The following is a 17,674-nucleotide window of genomic DNA, read 5'->3' as shown; positions in this document are numbered from 1 at the left end:
AAGCCCATTCAACTTAATTTGCATTTGAAAGAGACTTATACCTAGAAGCGTCGCGCCCCGGTCATTTGACCGCTTTGACGACCTACTAGAAGCGCCGTGCTGGTGTGAACTACTTAAAGCGCGGCGAGGCGGTCAAAAGACCGCTGAGTCCTTAGAATGGGAGGCTGTTACTTACACATAATGATAGCTAGATGGCGCTTCGTGCACGAATCAAATCGTTTGGTCATAAATTCAGTTTGCACTAAGCCATGTGTCATTCGTGTCAGACCGTGTTGTTGACAGTCTGTGGTTGTTTCATTATGACATACAGCACGTTTGAGTTATCTGTTCATTTATTTGTGTTGATTTGTGTTGTTTGAGGTAAAAACTCTGGAAGAGTTCTCGAACAAACCTTAAGCAAACTTGACTTTCAACTTTTTCATAGTATTTCATCTTTTATATTTCGTTTTTACATTTTGTATGCAGTAACCCGCAGTTCGGGTTTGGGCAGATAATCTAAGCTCTAAAATGAATGGGTGGCTAGTTCTAATTCACTCCCCAAATTCACTTCTATTCATTTAAGGTAGCCTATATGTTCGCGCCGCCGAAAATGATCGGACCTGGAACAAAGAGCCTAACAGTCTGGTTTCAATTACACAGTAGCCAGGATTTCATGCCGCATTTTACAGGCTACCGTGGCTACTTTCTAAAACAATATTCATTCATTTAGGGAGAAGCATCTTATAGGGTCTAGCTACCTCGGAGGGAGGGAGATAGAGAGAGCTCTGCTGAGCAGGCATAGGCGCGAGAAGTAGCCTGATTAAAAATGATGAGTGAAAGATATTCTCCGTTTTGCGAATGTGTAGGCTATGTTTGCGATGTCTGCTGAAAAAAAGCTATAGGCCTATTGTTTCTACAATTTAAGCTAACTTCTATGTGAATTCGAGATTCAAGATTGAGACACACATGTTAAACTGGTTAAAGCTTCGGCCTCAAAATCTAAGGTTTGCTGGTTCGATCCCCGACCTGTCCATGGCTGAAGTTCTTTTGAGCAAGGCATCAATAAAGTAGACTATTCTATTCTATTATTTTCTATTCACACAACTACACGCACGCTGGCGAATTCGAACATTCTGAAATGCGCATATGCGATGAAACATGATTGCGCATTCTTCCACGAGTTGCCTAAAGTAAACAGCCAGCCTACAGATATGCAGGGGACAGAGAGAGGTGTGGGGGTGGAGAGGCAGTTAATTGTCCTCAATGCCGCGGTGATGTCTGTAGCCTAAGTAGCCTAGACGAGTGTATGGGGGAGGGGGAATGATCGGTTTCAAATAGGCTATGTTTGCAATGGATAGTGTATAGACCCCGAAGCCATTTGCTTTGAGAATAACGGCTGGCTGATGAAGTTGTTGACTGGCTAGCTGGCTCAGCCAAAACCTAAATGCTGCTGCAGCCGCCAAAGTTTTCATGACTGATAATGGCTTTAGTTGCCACTTCATGTCTCTACAGATGTCTATATTGTACTAGATCTCAACACACAATGTTATTGTATTGTTTTGGACAACGTTCTGCACGTTTCACTTCAATCAGTTCAATGTAGACTGAATGCGTTGTGAACAGCGCAGCAATCTCTGGAAAGGAAACGGTGGAAGTCGCAGTAATAGCCTATCGCGTTCAATGCTGTAAATCCGTCTGTTCCAGAATATTTGGTTCATATCATCAATCTTTGGTTTTGGTGTTTGTGCAACCGGGCCCTGAAGATTTAACAAAAGTCTGAGTAGCCCTACGTAGGAATTAGGAAAGTATGTAAGGCGAGATCAAAATTAGGCTATCTTGTTTGCTTCTTTCCCCCATGTCATTTTAATTGGTCGTCAACTCACTGTGAGTCCTGTGTATCGTAGCAACGAGCACAATACTGATGTGGTGTATCCAGTGGGAAAATCTCATGTAGTTTATTTTTCGCGTGTGTCTCTATGATATAATTATTTTTAGATGCAAAAAGTCTAACTGACTTTTTTCAGATGGCGGCTCAATTTGGCTCAGAAAATAATTGTTTGTCGACGTTGAAAAACGGTCAGTGAATTCAGTCAATATAAGCTACATTAATTCGCTCGTGCCGAGTTGTGAACCCGGGTCTCATGCGTAATAGTCGAGCGAGTTAACGTAGCGTCACTTAACCTTTTGTATCTCTTTCAATTGGAAATAGGTACTTGAAGCGACGCAACTCAGTTTGTCCAGCAAATATGTAAGAAAATGCTTATACATTAGTCTGAGCTTTAAAAGATAGCCTACAAATAAAAGATAAGATATACAACTATGAATGTACGTAGGCATACGCGCCCTACGTACATAAATACTACAACGAATTTCAGCTGAAAATATTTTTTACACACGTAGGCCTGCCTAATAGAACAACGTCGCAACGTTTTCAAAACTTGCATTTTACCACAGTAAATCGCCTCCATAGACTATGCCATGTAAATGAAAAATAGTTATTAAAATAAATCACATATATATAATACATATTGCACATGTATAAACTATGTGTGTTATGGTAAAATATTATTCTCATGCCCGACTGACAGGAAACCCTTGCGACATCTGCTGTGAGAAAAGAGAAATAGCAGCCTGGACAAACATGGCCGAAAGTGAGACAACATAGTGTTGTCACATAAGTGAGCGCAAAATAGCTCTAAACTAGCTTGTACCGGTGTGCTTTTGATCATGTAACAATTCTGGGTGATAAAACACGCGTATTTAGGAAAAGTCGTGAACGTAGGGTCCTGGAATTTAATCGAGTGAAAAGATTTTTTTTTTTTGTAATCACTGCGGTCAAAAGACTGCAGCCCGGCAGTTCTAGGTATATCTAGGTCAAACCTACACGGCGCTTCTAGTAATACGCGTCAGCGGTCAAATGACCGGCGCTTGGCGCTTCTAGTGTTAACTACTTAACATGTTTAAATGTTCTTTTTACTTATATGGAGCCAACACCGTTGTTTTCAAGGTTCAAACTTCAAAAGTCTTAGCTCAATATATTTATAGTGTCTTTTTTACCTTTGACCTTTAACCTTTGAAAATAGTTTTTTTACAATAGTTGTGTTTACACTGAATTATAATAAAAAGTAATTTCATTCAAATCTCAACAAATCTCAAGGTATAGCTGACTGCCTCAAAGTGCCTGAAAAGGCCCGGACCTCCAAGTGTTAAGATAAAATTAAAAAATAATAATAAAAAAAAAAAACAGTTGGTATTGTTTTCAGTACTAAGAGACTTACCTGGGCCCGTATTCACAAAGATTTTTATCTCTTGCACAATGATTCCCCCGCATGACAGCTCCTGTAACCGCACGTTCATTTCACTACATCGCGACGTGAAATGCCACTAAAAGCGGTTTGTGAATAGGTCTGACTGAGTTAGGAGTCCTCTCGACTTCTTTTAAGCTGTCCTAGACTTACGAGCTACTTTTAGGCTTAAAATGCTTTGTGAATTACTTTTAGTGAAAAAAAAATGAGGAGTCCTAAAGTTAGGAGTGACACGCCCATTATGTTTAGGAATTTCTCCTAAATTTGCCAGTTAGGAGCTACTTTTAGCCCTAAAATTCTTTGTGAATACAGGCCCTGGTGTAGCTCCCCTAGTGTAACCCACTGCAAGGCCACAGAGCACCGAGTGGTTACAGATCACAATGAATGTTGCTACGGTTATGTGGTTAGTGCAGAATGTTGTGCAGTGTCTTGTCTTGATTAATTTATTTATGAATTTTGGCAGTTGGTAAAATGGCCCATTATGAACCCAGTAGGAACTCTAGCCCTGGTGCTTGTAGCCTAGGCCAAAGGTCTTGAATTGATGGCCCACAGGCTATTGAGCAATTAATTGGTGTGCTGAAGAGTAGGTTAACCTACAGAAGCATGTGTCAGCAGCACCATGGATAGCAGTGTCTGCAAGGTGACAGATCACTGAGAGCTAATGAATTTCATTGTCTACACTGGTAGATGTAGAGGCACCCAGACAAAGTCTGCACAGAATGCTTAGCTTAAAGGGACACGTCACCGATTAGCATTAAGCCTTGTATCTTTAGAAAACCATTCATGTTTTTGAATGGTCGTGCATCATTCCCTCTGTTTGCCTTGAGATGGGAGAAATACGAATTTCTTTTTTTTTATAAATTTGTTTATTGAAATATCAAATCACATATATTCTGACTGTTTACATGTATTTTGTTTTTTTCTTTTGTAAACCAACATACACATACAAAATAAAATAACCAAAACAAACAAACAAACAAAACAAAAAATATATATCTAAAACCCACCCACCCTCCCGCCCCAAGTTGGTCCACCTTTCTCACATCGTATCACATGTATGTACTTATCAAACCACTTGTATCTGTCTGTACACTGATATTGTCACGGCACAACTGGTTAGAAAGAAATAAACGTTTGGTTTCTCTCTAAGTGGAAGGGATCGTAGCTACCTTATCAAAATATGAGAGCAGAGGCTGCCAAGTAGTGTAGAATTGCTCAGTTGACCCTCTCAGTGAGAATTTGATCTTTTCTAGCTTAAGGAATGACATTAAATCAGTCTCCCAAGACTTATCTGCTGGGGGCTTAGGTGACTTCCAGTGTAGAAGGATACATCTGCGGGCAATCAGAGAAGCAAATGCTAAAACATTTAATTTCTGCTTGCTAAATTCAGAATAGTTCAGGGGAACTCCAAATATGGCAACTAGTGGGCAGGGAATGATAACTTTATCTAGAACCTCAGATATAATCTTGAAAAAGTTTTTCCAGAATCCTGTTAGCTTTGAGCATAGCCAGAAGGTATGGGCTAGGTCAGATGGGACAAAGGCACATCTATTACAGGCCTCGCTGGTGCCCGGGAAAAACTTTGCTAATTTAGCTTTGCTGTAATGCATTCTGTGTAGCACTCTATATTGTATTAAGTTAAGACGGGCACAAGATGAAGAGTAATTTACTTGTAATTTGGCCTTGTCCCACCAAGAGTCTTGAAATTGGACTCCTAGCTCATTTTCCCACTCTTGTCTAATTTTGACCAACGGAGAGGGGTTGGATTGAAGGATATATGTGTATAGCTTAGACAACATCCCTGTCAGGCTTTCAGGTCGGTCAAGAATTGTTGGTAAGTCTGTAGGCTGCAATGGGAATGTGCTACAATGGTCTTTAACAAAACTGCGTACCTGAAGATAACGGAAGAAGTTGCTTTGAGGCAAGTCATATTCCTGGGACAAACTTTTAAACTCAGCAAAAGTCCCATTTAAAAACAAATCTCGGAATGATGTGATACCTTTCTCCTTCCAAAGTGTGAATGCTGAGTCAAGTTTGGAAGGTAAGAAATTATGATTATTGCATAATGGACCAAGGAGGATGAAATTGTTTAATTTAAAGTGTTTGCAGAATTGTGCCCAAATTTTCATGGTTGACAGGATTACAGGATTTGAGGTATACTTTGTGGGTGAAAATGGTAAAGGGGAACATGTCAGAGCTACCAGTGAGGAGCTGCGGCAAGAGACATACACCAGTCTAACTCACTCTCGTACCACCAGCTGAGCATTTTTTGTATATTTGCTGCCCAGTAGTAGAACATGAAATTAGGCAGGCCCAGACCACCCTCTTGTCTTGCTGCTTGCAGGGCGCTTTTGTTAATTCTGGCAACCTTGCCTGCCCACAAGAATGGGAGAATAATTTGATCAAGCTTCTTGAAAAATGATTTTGTCAAAAAGAGAGGTAGACATTGAAAAAGGAACAAGAATCTAGGCAACACATTCATTTTTATAGTTTGTACTCTACCCGCTAATGACAATGGCAACTTGGACCATTTCTGTAGGTCGGCTTTCACTTTAGTCATTAATTTGCCAATGTTGTTTTTATGTAATCCCTGAAATGAATGGGTAATGCTAATCCCTAGATATTGAACACACTCTGGTGAGAGATTGAAAGGTATTTGTCCCTGTGTGAATGCTTTGGCTGTTGAGTTTATTGGAAAACATACTGTTTTTTGGAGATTGATTTTGTAGCCTGAAAATGAACCAAATTCTTGTAGTGTATGTATGATTTTATCAGCGCAGGTGATGGGATCTGTTATATAAATTAGGAGATCGTCTGCCTAGAGGGACACACGATGCTCAATACTTCCCCGCCTGATACCCTGCAGATGTGTTGATGTTCTCAGCAGAATCGCCAATGGCTCAATAGCAATGGCGAACAGCAGAGGTGACAATGGGCACCCTTGGCGGGTTCCGCGGGACAGAGTAAAGTATGTTGAATACTGCCTGTTTGTATGAACACGGGCAAGGGGCGATGAATAAAGAAGGCGTATCCATGTTATGAATTGTGTCCCAAACCCAAATTTTTCCAGCACCTTAAACAAGTAGCCCCATTCTACCCTGTCAAAGGCTTTTTCCGCATCCAATGAGAGCACCATTTCAGGCTTTACCGCATTGGATGGGGCAGAGATTATATTTACCAGACGTCGTATGTTTGATGATAGCTGACGACCCCTAATGAAGCCGGTTTGGTCCTCAGAGATTATTGAGGGAAGGCATGTTTCCAATCTTCTCGCCAGTGTTTTCGCTAGTATTTTTACATCAACATTGAGCAGTGATATAGGTCGATAGGAACTGCATTCAACAGGATTCTTATCCTTTTTAAGGATAACTGAAATAGACGCCTCTGTCAAAGTCTTTGGTAGTGCTCCTATTGACAGGGAATGGTTAAACATATCCAGTAATAAAGGGGCTAACACAGTGGAGAATTTTTTGTAAAATTCAGGCGGTAGCCCGTCAGGCCCTGGTGTTTTGCCATTGTTAATTTCCCTAATACTGTCATATACTGTATTTCCCCAAGGGTTATTGGTTGATTCAGTGATATCTGTGATAAAATATCAATAGTTGGCATATCTATGTTGTCCAAATATGTGTTGATGTTTGAATCTGTAGGAGGGGGTTAAAAATATAAAGTTTGGAGTAATACACTTTAAAAGCTGCATTGATCTTCAGGGGGCATGTTTTAAGACCAATTAACTGATAATTAATTTGAGCGATGTGTCGTGATGCCGTTTGGTGTTTGAGCTGGAGAGCCAGTAAACGGCCTGCCTTGTGACCATATTCATACAGAGTCCCTCTAGATCTCAATATGCTTTTTTCTGCATTTTCTGTAGAGGTGAGATCAAACTCAGTTTGGAGATTGACTTTTTGTTGGTGCAACTCTGGTGTAGGAGTTATTGCATATTGCCTATCAATTTCAGTTATTTTATCAATTATGTTCATTTGTGTCTGTTTGCGCTGCTTATTAGAATAGGAGGAGAAGGAAATTATTTGTCCTCTGATGGTAGCTTTTAAGGCCTCCCAAAGTAATGATGAGTTAATCTCTTCTGAGTTGTTAAAGCACAAAAAGTCTTCAATAGCTTTTGCTATAGTAGAGCAGAATACATCATTGGATAGTAGTGATGTATTCAATCGCCATTGTGGAATTCCCGCTGATGGAGAGTCAAATCTGAAATCTATCAATACTGGGGAGTGGTCTGATATGACTATTGCTGAATATTCAACGGAGTGTATAGATGGTAAAAGTTCTTTATCAATACAAAAATAATCTATCCTTAATAGGCATGATGTACATGCGAGTAGAATGAGTAGGCTCTGGTATCGTTATATAAGAATCTCCAGGGGTCACAGCTTCCATAATCTCTCATGAATGACTGTAGTGTTTTTGATAAACTGGTCACTCTGGTGCTTGAGCGATCCAGCTGAGTGTTCATTACACAATTTAGGTCTCCTCCGAAAATCAAATGATGTGTATCCATGTTTGGGATAGTGGATAAGAGTGTAGCCATGAATTCAGCATCATCAAAGTTAGGGGCGTACACACAAACTAATGTAATAGGTAAGTGGAATAACCTGCCTGAAACAATGATGAAGCGCCCATTTCGATCAGGTATTATTTTCTCTGATATAAACTGAATTTTTTTAGAAATTAAAATGGCAGCCCCTCTGGATTTTGAATCAAATAGTGAATGAAATACTTGCCCTACCCATGGACGCCTAAGTCTTGTATGATCATGTATCTTGAGATGGGTCTCCTGAAGGAAGACAATGTCTGCACTATGTAGTTTAAGGTGTTGGAAAACTTTTGCCCTCTTAACAGGACCATTTAATCCTCTCACATTCCATGAAATTAGTTTGACCTGTAGCTTATCTATCATAGGCTACCATGAGAATGTATATCACTATACTCATATAATAACTGAAAATGTATGGTAGGCAACTAAAGATATGAAACCAGATGTACACGTAGCAATAGATACTCCTGACATATTCAAAGAGAGTGACCAACATACCCCTCCCACACACACACATACCTCCCCATAAAGAAAAACTGAAAAAGAATAAACCCAGCAGCATTAGAACAGTCTGCTAGTGTTTTTCAAAGCCTATGCTCGTCCTTCCGCAGAAGCGAGCCACAGGTCTACTAATACAAATCCACTCCTAACAATGCAGTACAAAACGTTCCCTTTACCTAACACAAGAAGGGACTTGCTCCCAGTATTGAATGATACAATGGAAGTGCACAATAAAACATTTTTTTTTTAACAATTCAGCTTATTTTACGTTAACCCAATTAACCTCACTAACCTCACACCTATAAGTTTCAGAGTCTAAAAGGCGATTCAGGCCATCTATTAATAGTCCAAAATTAGGATACATACTCAATCACCCAGGCTAGTTAGCCCACTGTTAGCATATCTCAAACCTTTCAGCTGTGGCAGGCACCATGTTGCTTTGGTCTTAATCAGTGTTGGCTGAAAAGTTCCCTTTCATCTGATCGTAGAAAGTTTCTGCTGCTTCAGGGGTGTCGAAGAGATGTTTGTCCCCGTCGACAGTGATGCACAAGCGAGCAGGGTGGCGTAGAGAGAATGTGATTCCAGCAGCATAGAGTTTAGCCTTACTGTCCTTGAATGTTGCTCGTTGTTTGGCCAGGCTTGCACTCATATCGGGGAAAAAGAGAATTCTGTTGCCGTCGAACTTAATATCTTCCGTCTGCGACCTTGCCCATCGGAGCACACGCTCCTTGTCCTGGTACCGATGGAATCTGACAATGATGGCTCGCGGACGTTGTCCCGAGGCAGGCTTTGGAGCTAGTGTACGGTGCGCTCTGTCCAGCTCTGGAGAAGTGGGGAAAATCGTCTTTCCAATAACTGTTTGGAGAAGATCTGAGATGAATTCCAAAGGTGAACGTCCTTCCAGACCTTCAGGTAAACCAATTATTCTTACATTTTGTCGCCTGGATCGATTCTCGAGATCCTCTGCTTTGGATGCAAGTGCAGCATTGGCTTTCTCAAGCTGATCAAGTCTTGTTGTTATTTCGGCTAGTCCGTCACTATGGGTGGTGAGTGTATCTTCAATAGTCTTTATCTTTTGGTAATGAGAGTCCAATGCAGTGCTGATGGTTTCGAGAGACGTCCGTATAGGTGTAAGGGAGGTCTCTAGCGATGTCGTAAGGAACGTTTTGAGTTCTCCGGTCAAGCTTTCTTTGAGTTTCTCAAGTTCCTGCACCAGGCTAGCTACTGTTAGTGACTCCGCCATCTTAGCCGCAGATGCTGCTTGAGCTGTAGAATCTTTTCCCTGTCGCTGTTGTCTCGACATTGTGAGACAGTTGAGTCGTTTCAAAATGTAGGCAAGTTTACTTTTAAAATAATGAATAAGGTAAAAAAGGGTAAACGTCTAAGTAGTGCACTTAAATTATAAAATATGTGGGAGCTGTCCCTAAGCGTGACCGCCCTCTTACATTGCAAAGCCGGAAGTCGAGAAATACGAATTTCAATGAAACCCATGAATAGGACTTCCTGCTTTCAATGATGTAAAATGATGATTTTTACATCATTGAAAGCAGGAAGTCCAACATTGAAATCCGTATTTCTCCCATCTCAAGGCAAACAGAGGGAATGATGCACGACCATTCAAAAACATGACTGGTTTTCTAAAAATACAAAGCTTAATGCTAATTGGGGAAGTGTCCCTTTAAACAATATCTGTATCCCATGATCTTATGGTGCCTGCAGTTCATGAAGATGGACAACTCGTCCTCACTCATAATAATAACACCTTGGCTTATTGACTTTGACCATGTCTCATGTTTTAGCAATTTTAGGTTTGGTTTCTGCAGTGTTATAGCCTGGCTAGAGCCTACCACTTCTCAAATGAGACGTGGTCTGGCAAGCAAACGTTCATTTTCTCGTATTTGAAAAAAATGCCCAGATCCGTTCATTGGGCGCCATGGATGTCTATCAAATGCGTCTGAACATAGCTCACCGTCGTCTTGCTTTCCCCCCTGTTCTGTGATTGGTACCCTATCTCAGGCAAAAATTAGGGCGGTAGTTGCCTTAGCAGAGTGAATGAAATTGCGTGTAAGGCAGTATGTGAACACCCACGAGGCAGTGTGTGAACACTCACGAGTGTTAACTATGATGAAAAAAATCAAGTACATAGTCCCCTCAATCACTGGATAGCTTGCAATCCTGTACAATAGATATACAAAAGGTATAAGATATAATTTTGTCAAGACCATTTTTTTAGGCCAGACCAGAGACGGTTTATAAAGCGAGACGACTCATATGAGGGTCAATTCCGGTTACCCTGTGACGTAGTGCCACTCCCATTTAGGAGGCAAACGGGAGAAATAAACCTTATCTCGGATTATGACCATTCCCTTAGCCCTACATTCAGCAATGCAAGTAACGAACCCATATTCTACAAGGCACACGTCTTTCTAACATTCCCACATTGAAATCGTATTTTCCAGCGTGATAAATGCATAGAAAAGTAACTTTGTTCACGACCTGTCCCTCCTGACCTGACCTGTCTCCGCTAATTGTGCAGGCCACCTGTTATCAACGGCACACTGCTTCTGCTGCTTCAACACTGGTCTAAACCGATTACTCGTCACTGATCACGCCCAGATAGGAGGCGGAAGTGGGCACCATTTCATTCCATTGAAAACCCCCTTTATGATTCATCTTCGTAACTATACGATCTTTGGCCAGACTCTTAGGAAGAAACATCTTGAAGCAGTTTGTTTTAATTGACATGAGCATTCATTCTCTTGATTCTCTGATAACTTCACTAAAATGCATAGCTTTAGTCTATTATGAGCTTTGCTATATAGTCAACACTGATGTTTAGTTAGACAGTGCCAGATACATTCAGGAAGCAACTACTACTTACTTCAATATCACCGTCAATAAACGTCAATGTTCACTTGTCAATTGGACCCTTTTTGGACTCCCTTTGCACAGTTTTACAGACTCCTCCGTGGTTTATAATTTTATAAAATTTTTCACATGATGACAGAGGTAAACGTGAGCAATTTGACACATTGATTTGACATTGTTTTTGACAACCTCTTATGAAAAACAAGTCATGTTTGTGTTAAAAAAAAACGGAGAGCAATTTTTCAAAATGTATATTTTATACAGTTTAATGATGGACTATGGATAGTCTTCATGTCTATAAAGTTTATAAGCTTTATGTTATAATTAACCATTTTTTTTAGCTAATGTTGAGCTATTCTTTGGTAGCTTGATATAAAGAGGACATAGAATGGATGAATTGAGTATTGCACTGTGTTCTCTGATGTTAAAATAGTATATATTCAACTTTGATTTAAAAAAATAAACTCAATTGCAATTTTACAAGCCTAATTAAAACCAAATATTTAGGCTGGGTATTGAAATGGTCTGTTTGACTAAATGGCGCCCTCTTTGGCAACCCCAATTGAACTTCAATGGCTTTGCGAGGTCTGACATCACAATTTTTAGTGTCTATTTCTAAGTTCAAGATTTCCATATGAAGGAGGGCACAACCATGCCTCATGTTCATGATAGCTCTTTGTTTATGCACAACCTCTCATAATTCATGAAAACCAAGAAAAAAATTATTTCCATTCTGTCACCTTTAACAAAATTCTCATGAATCTGGGCATTTTTGTAGAATTCTGTTGGAGTCTAGAGGGTTATTTAAAAAGGCTATGAAACAATGGACAATACATTCATTATACACAGTAATGGCATACATTCATCTAAACATGATCACCTGGTAATTTCCATTGTTTATACATTGTATAGAATAAAACAGTTTCAGGATGTCACAATCAAGATTTGTTCAAGTAAGGTCAGGTACCTGTCCATTGTCAGTAATGTTGGGGTACATTGCACGGTCTCCTTGAGAAGGCAGCAGCATCAACATCTCACTGTTGTTTTTGTATTTATCCAATAATGATGGGGAGCCCACTGTAAAATAACACAGAAGTAGAGTATTGTAATGAAAGACCTATTCATCACAATGCAGGAATTCCTTGTTCAGCAATTTACCCATGTACTGAATTTTTCTAAAACCAACAAGGGCATTTCCCAGATTCGTTAAGAAGCTCTTAACGCTAAGATATTCTGAAGGAGTGCTTTTAAGAACGCTGTGAAAGAAGAACGTGTTTCCAAGAGTCACTCCAAGCTTAAGAAGATCTTTCACTAAGAAGGAAACGTAAGATCGAGCTGACCCATTCTTAACAGCCTTCATAGCGATCAAATGCTCAGTGATCATAGCCTGCCGCTAGGGGCGTCTAGATTTCTAGCCTACAGTGATGAAGCTGCGTCAGGGAAATTGATATCCTCCACTTTTTGAAATAATAAAACAGTGTTCAATGTTGAAATGCACTCATAGATGTGGACCACTGGCGCAAGAAACATAGGCTAATAGTAAAGAACAAAAAAAAAAAACATTATTGAATTAGCCTACACATTTAAGTTTTCCCACACATCTGCATATGAGTTTATAGTACTACACATAAAAAACATCAACAACCCTGTGGCATTTCACATATATCAAGGATAAACTTGTGAAAGAAAATCCCGCACTCTGTCCATTACGCATGCATATTTATTTACAACGTTTCGGTCATAGACCTTCCTCAGGTGAAGGTCTGTTTATGTGTGTGTCTTACAGCACCCCAGTCACTCAGGCCACATGGGCTGGAGGGGGATATCTTCTTGGCTATATTGAAGTAGACCACATCACATGCTACCACACTATCTATAAGAGAGATGGGATGCGTCTTGCATGAGTTAATATAGGAATAGCCTGAGCTAATAAAAATAGGTCTATATTGATAATCACCCTTTTTGATCAGTAAGTTTGAGATTTTTAGCAGACTAGGCTACCTACATCTAGGCCTACATCGAGTGGAATACTCACCAATTCAAAAGGCCATTTTATTTCTATACATAGCGTAGGCCTATACTACCCGAGCTAGGCACGATATCTTCTAGGCTACCACATAACAGAGACTTGCCTTGTAAATGCGCATTTTCTCTCCTTTGTCTCTGCCGGATTTTAAAGCTCCTCTAGTTTCTCTCAACAGGGCTACTTGCGCACTGAAACTGAACTTTAGATCTTCCGTGTGAGGAGGACCCAAAACATATTTTAATATTAGAGTTTTGGGGTGACAATGAAATTAATTATTATTAGCCGACACGTCTCCCTTGCACACATTTGTCAGGGTCCTGCCACTGGAGAAGGGGCCGCTCATTTACTTCCGTAAATTATTGCAAATATAGACTCTGTTGCAACCTCTGAAAAGTTTTTGTGAGCGCAACTTTGTTAATATTTGGGAAACCGCGAGTAAGGAGCTGCGACTGCACATCCCTGACTGGAAATGTCTCTTCTGAAATTCCATGATATTCCAGGAATTCCCTGACCGGTGGGAACCCTGATATATTTAACCCTTTGCAGACGGCACATTCTAATATCGGTACCCCAGTACCGATGACATTCAGTCTAATAACACTGCCATACCCCAACCGTTTTTACTAATGAAAATCTCAAAAACGTCACATCATAGGCCAGTGGTCCCCAAATGGCGGCCTGCAAGCCGGATCTGGTATTTTTTTGGCCCGCGACGTGATGACAGAACAAGGTAAACAGACATGCGCTATCTATGTCTATATCTATGTCCGCAGTACTTCTCTGACACTTCTCTGATGTCATTCACAGTGAGTTAAATGTTATCTATGTTATGACCTAGGGGTAAGGCCACAACAAAAGAGGGAGTCGAGAGGTTGGATTTTAACTAAAACATGGATTTATTTACCAAATCAAATAAACTAATAACAAACGAACAACCAAGACTGTGAGATGGGTCCAAGTCAGTTGTCAGTAATGCATGGCTGTTGTATGTTTGCAATGTGTCTGAGTGCAGTGTTGCATGTCCAAAACCCAAAGTCAAAATGGCCCTTTTTGGGGGAGATGAAGCAGCCTTCTTATCTGCACACCTCAGCTGCAGCCCATCAGCTCGTTAGGTCCTTAGCACCTGAAAACAAAGACCAAGACTACGACAACGAGCAAAAGGCCTAACAGGCCGTCACATCTATAACATGCTGCGTTTACATAAGAGCTTTAATTCCGAATAAAACCAAGTTAATTCGGAATAAAAGTTAATTCCGCTTTAAAAGAGACCATGTAAACGCTTATTCCGCTTGAAAATGATTATTTGGAATTAAACTTAATTCCGAATTAAGTAGTTGGTTTATTCCGATGTTAAAGCGGAATTAACTCACTCCTTGATCATGTGAACCTTTATTCAGCTTCAAAGTTTATTCCGTTTGTTTGGCGCATGCTCGTACGAGGAGGAAGAAGAAGCGCATGCTCGTTTCATTGCTAATTCGGCTCCGTCTTCTTCCCACCTTCTCCGACACTCTTCTCCTCCTCAGCTAGCAAACGTGAAGCTATATTATATTCTCGAGCTGCTGGTTAAATAGTAGGGCCTATTATCAGAATTACTGCGAAAACCGTTTTCATTATGTTATTGTCCATGCTATACCGTTAACCCGAGATGACAAAAAAGCCGCTAGCCAGCTAAAGTTTGTTTTCTTCCGGTAGATCTTAATTAGTCTACGTTCATTCGCCGCCTGTCCAATCGGAACCCTTCCCAACCCCCAGACGTTCAGCGGAATACAATAATTCACGCTCTGCGTGAAATGTATTACAACTGTACAAATTACCGCCACGAGGTGGCAGTACAGTCCGCTGTAGCATTGCGGCAGTGTGATTGATACTGTAGCCCAGGGGCCTGTTGCACAAAAGCAGAATTAAGACATCCGGGGGGGTATTCCATGAACCTCGCTATACAAGGCGGCGCTCAAAAGAAATAGCCTGGCTTGAACTAGCGTGTACTTTCACTTCAGGCTGAAGCCGTAACTCAAGTTAGCTGCATCTTGCCCTCATTTATTCAAACGAGGCTAAAATCAGCTTCATGTATGCTCGTGCACGAGGTAGAAAAGTAGACCAAAACCATAGATTGACGAAAAGAGGATACATGTCATAAAATTAAGACAAACTAGAAGATTTCAGTTCGATTTACAAGCGCCATCTACAGGAGTTTCATCGGAAGTAATCAAATTGAACACGAGAGAAAAAAAAAAGAGGCCTAGTTGCCTAAAAAGGAGAATAACGAAATCGTACTGTAAATCGCTAAACAGTAGGCTAATTATGATGGTTTGAATTGGGACTTTGATTGTCTTCACTCTGAACAAAACGAGTGAATAAGTAGGCTATTTAAACTCAAAACAACTTTGGCAGCTATTCAACATTAAAGATAACCTACGTTAGATTAAAAGGGTTCACTCTAAAATATTTTTTCGGTGGTCATAAAATAAATTGGTATTGCCCTGGGAGTAGCCTTTTGGGAGAAAACCTATTGTCTCCCATAAGGATATAGTTTGTGTAAGTGTTTGTGAAATATAATGATCTGAAATGCAATATTGGCTTTCAATATGTAATTTCGTATTTAATGTGTGTAATACAGTTGGTTTGATATCTGAACTATAGGCCTAATCAATAGACTATATGAAGCGGTTTTAATTATTATAGCTTTACAGAATTAGGCTGTAGGCTGGCTTGCCTCATCGTATAGCCCACTGACAGCCTGCCTACTGTCACTGAACAAGCTACTGTACATGACCCTTTATCAATAGTGATGCCTTTCATTAAAGAGTATAACTAAACATGGCAATATTAATGTGTTAACATAGCCTATGTAAATTCATCGCATGGGAACCGAACCCGAGAACACGCAATACATATCTCAGGTGATATCCTGTCACGCTGCGCATGACACCACGAAATACGTACTTCGCCCAGAGCCGCAAGATTCCTTGGACCACACACAGATCAAGTTCAAACAATGTAAGTTGCATAATTTTCAGAAATTCTTTGAAACTAGCGAATAGGTAGCCTTAATCAATGCTTGCAACACTGTCGGAAAAAAGTTTCTCCTTCTATGTTTTAAGTTGTAGGCTACAGGTGACGAAAGCACAGGTTGACGGAACCAACGGTTTGGGACTCGTTTTCCGACTGGTGTTTTTTTTTTTTGCAACACAGATTAATTTAGCTCGGCAGTTAGCCTGCCACCGACCAGGTTAGTTCAGAAGCATATGTTACCCCAGCAACTCAGCTGAGATTCCTGTTAGCGGGAGTAATGGAACCGAAATCTCTCTAAAATTAGTGAGGCTTATAGAAATGAGCCAGGTTTAGCCTTAAGCTAGGTTGATGGAATACCCCCCGGGATAAATTAGTGAGCTGCGCTCAATGAATCCAAAACAAGAGCATACAGGCTATATTGGTTGCACAAAGACCAATCCAGGATGAGCAGACACAGATTCATCAAGCCAGGTGTAAGTTATTCGGTATTTATACAACAGTTAGGTCCGGTCGAACGATTTAGCAATATCTGATTGGACGAGACGCGTTCTATCAGTGGTGATATTAACCGATATCACCACTGGTGACTCTTCACAGCTAGTAATCACTCCGCGACAGTTGATAATTCGCTTTGATTTAACCAGAGACGGCATTCTATGTTCTTTGACTTAGCAGTTGCATAGCAACCACAAGCGTTCTGAGCTAGGCCTACTTCGCATAGCGGAGGAACTGGGCTAAATAAAACGATGGCAAATAATAATTATCCGTTCTAAAAATGCACTCGGGTATCTTTTTTTTGTTGGCATGGAACTGTTGTATAAAAGCATTATCGCACGAGTGGGAGTGGTGTTGTTGGCCAATATCGCCACGGCTGTAGTTACCTACGCCACTCAGCCTTCGGCTTCGTGCCTGCGGCGAACCACAGCCGTGGCGATATTGCCCAACACACCACTCCCACTCGTGCGATAATGCTTAAGTGTGCGCGTTCTCGTTTCTCCCCCAAATAACTCACGGTTGGAATAAAAAAGACATGAAAAATAGTGTCTTGCACACAAAGTGAACAACCTCTTTTGATATAGACTAACAACGAGGTAAAGTTTTACTTTTTTGGATGGGGGATCATGATCCTGTTATTTATTCTGTATGTGGCACCTGAGGGGTATTTCACAAAACCTAGATAAGGGATTAAGCCAGGATTTTTTGGTTATCCTGGATGAATTTACCCTTGACTTGGTTTCACAAAAGAGATGCTACATAAGTTGCCATGGAAATTTATTCTCTGAAGCTAGCCTGGTACCGACCATTATTACATGACCTGATTGGTTCAGCTAGCTGTCATTCAAATCAGACCCGCATGCAATTTTTGACAGAGCAGTGTTCCATTTATATACTATTTCCTACTTGCATTTACTCGCAAAACACAACAGAATG

At 40.5% G+C, this 17,674-nt stretch overlaps 1 protein-coding gene across 1 annotated transcript in view; it reads right to left on the bottom strand.

Moving 5' to 3' along the window:
* dock3 (dedicator of cytokinesis 3) overlaps positions 1 to 17,674 on the bottom strand; it is a 597,933-nt gene that overhangs the window by 23,335 nt on the left and 556,924 nt on the right. Inside the window, exon 50 of the mRNA XM_062544851.1 lies at positions 12,173 to 12,282. Coding sequence (XP_062400835.1) covers positions 12,173 to 12,282 — 110 coding nt within the window. The remainder of the gene's footprint in view (positions 1 to 12,172; positions 12,283 to 17,674) is intronic.

This window comes from Sardina pilchardus, chromosome 9, assembly GCF_963854185.1.
Source record: "Sardina pilchardus chromosome 9, fSarPil1.1, whole genome shotgun sequence".
Classification (NCBI taxonomy): domain Eukaryota; kingdom Metazoa; phylum Chordata; class Actinopteri; order Clupeiformes; family Clupeidae; genus Sardina; species Sardina pilchardus.
The sequence above is the reverse complement of the archived record's forward strand: the minus strand, read 5'-3'. Positions and strand labels throughout refer to the sequence as shown.